At 44.9% G+C, this 3,564-nt stretch overlaps 1 protein-coding gene across 1 annotated transcript; it reads right to left on the bottom strand.

Annotated features, from left to right (window-relative positions):
- Nucleotides 1–1,130: 1,130 nt before the first annotated feature.
- Nucleotides 1,131–1,682, bottom strand: LOC122896397 (ferritin heavy chain-like). Its single transcript, XM_044234579.1, has one exon. The coding sequence runs from the start codon at nt 1,680–1,682 to the stop codon at nt 1,131–1,133; it is 552 nt and encodes a 183-aa protein (XP_044090514.1).
- Between the last annotated feature and the right edge of the window lie 1,882 nt (nt 1,683–3,564).

Below are 3,564 nucleotides of genomic sequence, written 5' to 3'. Positions count from 1 at the left end.
AAAGTCACTCCCCTGTCTATGCGAAGCCAGCCTAAGACTCAGTTACACTGTTACTATTGCCCAGGGCAAGCTTGTCAAAGAAATATTATGTCATTCCTGTTTCTAAGATCCCACTGTTGCTACTCAGAAGCAACAATTGTTAACATTTGTGTATTTTAATAAGCTAAAAGTTTTCCAGTAAAGTTGAAGACTCCCTTTAATGCCAGCCTGATCTTCAGCCATCTTCACTTTTTCCATAGGGACAATCACCGCTGTAAATTGTAGACCATGTTATTTTATGCTTTTTAAATTTTTTTTTAATTTTTTAAAAGATTTTTTTTATCCATTTGACAGAGATCACAAGTAGGCACAGAAGCAGGCAGAGAGAGAGGGAGAAGCAGGCTCCTGCCTAGCAGAGAGCCTGATGCGGGGCTCAATCCCAGGACCCTGGGATCACTACCTGAGCCAAAGGCAGAGGCATTAACCCATTGAGCCACCCAGGTGCCCCCTTTTATACTTTTACCATACATATTCACCCACCAAACCCAGGGCCCCAGACCACCCACTTCAGTGCACCACCCCTCTGCCCCCACATCATTTGTTTTATTTTATTTTAAAGATTTTATTTATTTATTTGACAGAGATCACAAGTAGGCACAGAGGCAGGCAGAGAGAGAGGGGGGAAGCAGGCTCCCGACTGAGCAAAGAGCCCAATGCCGGGCTTGATCCTAGGACCTCGGGACCATCATCTGAGCCAAAGGCAGAGGCTTAACCCACTGAGCCACCCAGGTGCCCCCCCCAACATCGTTTTTAAATGCAAGACTGATTTGTGTTTTCCAGGGTCCTATATAATATCTCCCTCCACCTCCCGAGATCCTGAGATGCATGTGGATGGGCTTAGGGAGATGGAAGGACTCCTGGATTCCTGTTTTAAAAACCTAAAAGGTGAAAGATTTGCATGCAAATCAACCAGAGACCCTTTTTTATTTAGGAACCAAATAACTTTATTGAAACCAAACAACATTTTTATGGCAAAACTGGGAGAAAAGAACTGGAACCTTTTGCAGAAGCAATACTGCAATATGCATGCTTGGCATGGTGATCAGGGAAAGTCACCATGCGCCCTGGGGCTACGGGGAAACAGTCCCAACTCAGTTCTTTTTGTTGCTGTCGCCCAGGGTGAGCTTGTCAAACAGGTACTCTGCCAGGCCGTCTTCCGGAGCCCACATCTTGCGCAGGCTGGTGACATAGCCCCCCAGCTCTTTGATGGCCTCGACTTGCTCGTGCAGGTAGTGGCTCTCCAGGAAGTCGCACAGCTGGGCGTCGTTCTTGTCGGCGGCCAGCTGGTGCAGGTCGAGCAGGCTCTGGTTCACGCTCTTCTCCAGGTGCAGGGCGCACTCCATGGCCTTCAGGCCGCCCTCCCAGTCGTCGCGGTCCGGCCTCTTGATGTCGCGGAGGTGGAGGCGGCCCCCGCGCTGGTTCTGCAGCTCCATCAGCTTCTCGGCGTGCTGGGTCTCCTTGCGGGACTGGCGCATGAAGAAGCGGGCGAAGTGCTTCAAGGCCACGTCGTCGCGATCGAAGTAGAAGGCCATGGACAGGTACACGTAGGAGGCGTAGAGCTCCAGGCTGATCTGGCTGTTGATGGCGGCCTCGCAGTCGGGGTGGTAGTTCTGGCGCACTTGGGAGAGCTGCGGGGTGGCCATGGCTGGCGGCCCGGGCACCAGGGCGAAGGCAAAGGCGGCGCGGAAGCGAGGGCTGCGCGGCGGGCGGCGGCGGGGCCGAAGGCGGTGGTGGCCTCGGAGATTTCCCAGCGTGAATGATGAGAAAGGCAGAAGGCGGACAGGCTCCGTGCAAGGTGGCAGCAGCTCTGAGATGGGGCCAGTAGTTGGAAACCGTTAGCCGGAACTGGTGGGGGAGGGGGAAGGAGGATCCGTTATGTGGGGGAGGGGGAGAAGGAGGTAAAGGATAAAGGAAAGGGGCGGTCCACAAGGGCTGAGTTCAGATTCTGTCAGAACCTGCATAAGAGAGGGAAACTGTGCTTAGCACCTGGCTTCTAATGTATTTTTAAGTTTGCATTAATTTTTCTAGTTTGCAAGAAGTTTATCTTATTCTCAAATTGTTCTATAGCAGCCTTTTCTTATTTTATGAACTAATTTTCTTTCCTTAAAATTTCGAGAGTATGAATTTAAATTTTTTGGTGAAGTTTTCTGTTTCCTGTATATTATATCTGTTTTCCCCCAAATATTTCTTCTTGCTCATCATGATTTTCTCTTTTAATCTTGTCAAGCACCTGCCAAACCTTTGTTTACTTATATTTAGGAATAAATGACTTGTTTAATTAGCCTAGGTAATTAGCAAATATCTGACCTGTAGTTGTGATGTTCATTTCACCAATATGCTTCTCAGAATGGAAGGTCAGGGTGTGTAAGTTATTCAGTGGTTTTCTCCTTTGTGGGCATAAAGTATGCAACTTGGATAGGGACCCTCCCTTTTACCAAAATAAATATATTCTTTACATTGGAAGAGTAATTTTTTTCCTTCTGGGTAGGTATGTCCTCTTGTTTCTCTCCTGTGAAGATCTATAGTTGTCTTAAGCTCATTCACTGTTTTTGGAGTGTATTTTGGGAGACTAAAAGGTGTCAGATGAAACAGGTGCTTACTTCCCATGCTAAGTAAGGGTGGGGGGCAAAGCGGGGCAGGAAAGAGGGGCAGGAAAAATAGGTCTGCTGTTCACAGAATAGCTCTTCCATCTCACAGCTGACCCTGGAGACTCTACACTGCTGCAATTTCATTTACTCTGATAAATTCAGAGTTTCTCTGAATATGACCAGTTTTTCTACTGCAGGTGTTGCAACTTCTCTGAGTTAGTCAATCTGGTAGCCTCTTTTCCTGTTTTTCCAGAATTCCTCAGAATTTTTGGTCTCCTAATAGCACCCTTTTTAGTGTGCCTGTTTGTGTGTGTGTGTGTGTGTGTGTGTAGATAGTTTTTGTGTTTAGTTCACCACTGTGATTCAATTAGCTTTTTCAAAAACCATTTAAAAATTAAACTCTACTTTCTGAATAGGCAGTGCTTCTGCTCAGTTCAAAAACCACAGAGTTTCCTTGGCAGGCAACCATTTGGTATTATTTGTGCTAATCAGTAGGAGAAAAAGAATGAAAAAGAAGAAATCACACTTATGTTAAGAAAAATCATAGAGTCAGAGGTAAGAAACTTTAGAAACATATTCTTTAGTATATTTTTAAGTGTACATAGACCATTTACTAAGACAGACCATATTCTAGACCACAACACAGATCTCAATAAATATAAAAAGTACTCATTTCATGAACATTTTGTTCTCTGATCACAATAAAACTGGATTAGAACTTATAAAGATATATGAAAAACATTTAAATATTCATAAGTTGATAATACATTTCCAAACAACCTAAGGGTCAAAGAAGAGGTCAAAGGGAAATTAGATATTATATGGACTTGAATGGAAACAAAACACAGCATATCAACACTTCTGATATGAAGCTAAAGCAGTGTTTGCATGCTAATTTTTGAAAGCTTTAAAAAATTCTTAGAAAAGAAGAACCGTT

This window comes from Neovison vison, chromosome X (assembly GCF_020171115.1).
Source record: "Neovison vison isolate M4711 chromosome X, ASM_NN_V1, whole genome shotgun sequence".
Lineage (NCBI taxonomy): Eukaryota > Metazoa > Chordata > Mammalia > Carnivora > Mustelidae > Neogale > Neogale vison.
This window is presented reverse-complemented; position numbering and strand designations above follow the sequence as displayed.

Coding starts and splice junctions, on each gene's coding strand:
- LOC122896397 (XM_044234579.1), bottom strand. CDS start 1,682: ATGGCCACCCCGCAGCTCTCCCAAGTGCGCCAGAACTACCACCCCGAC.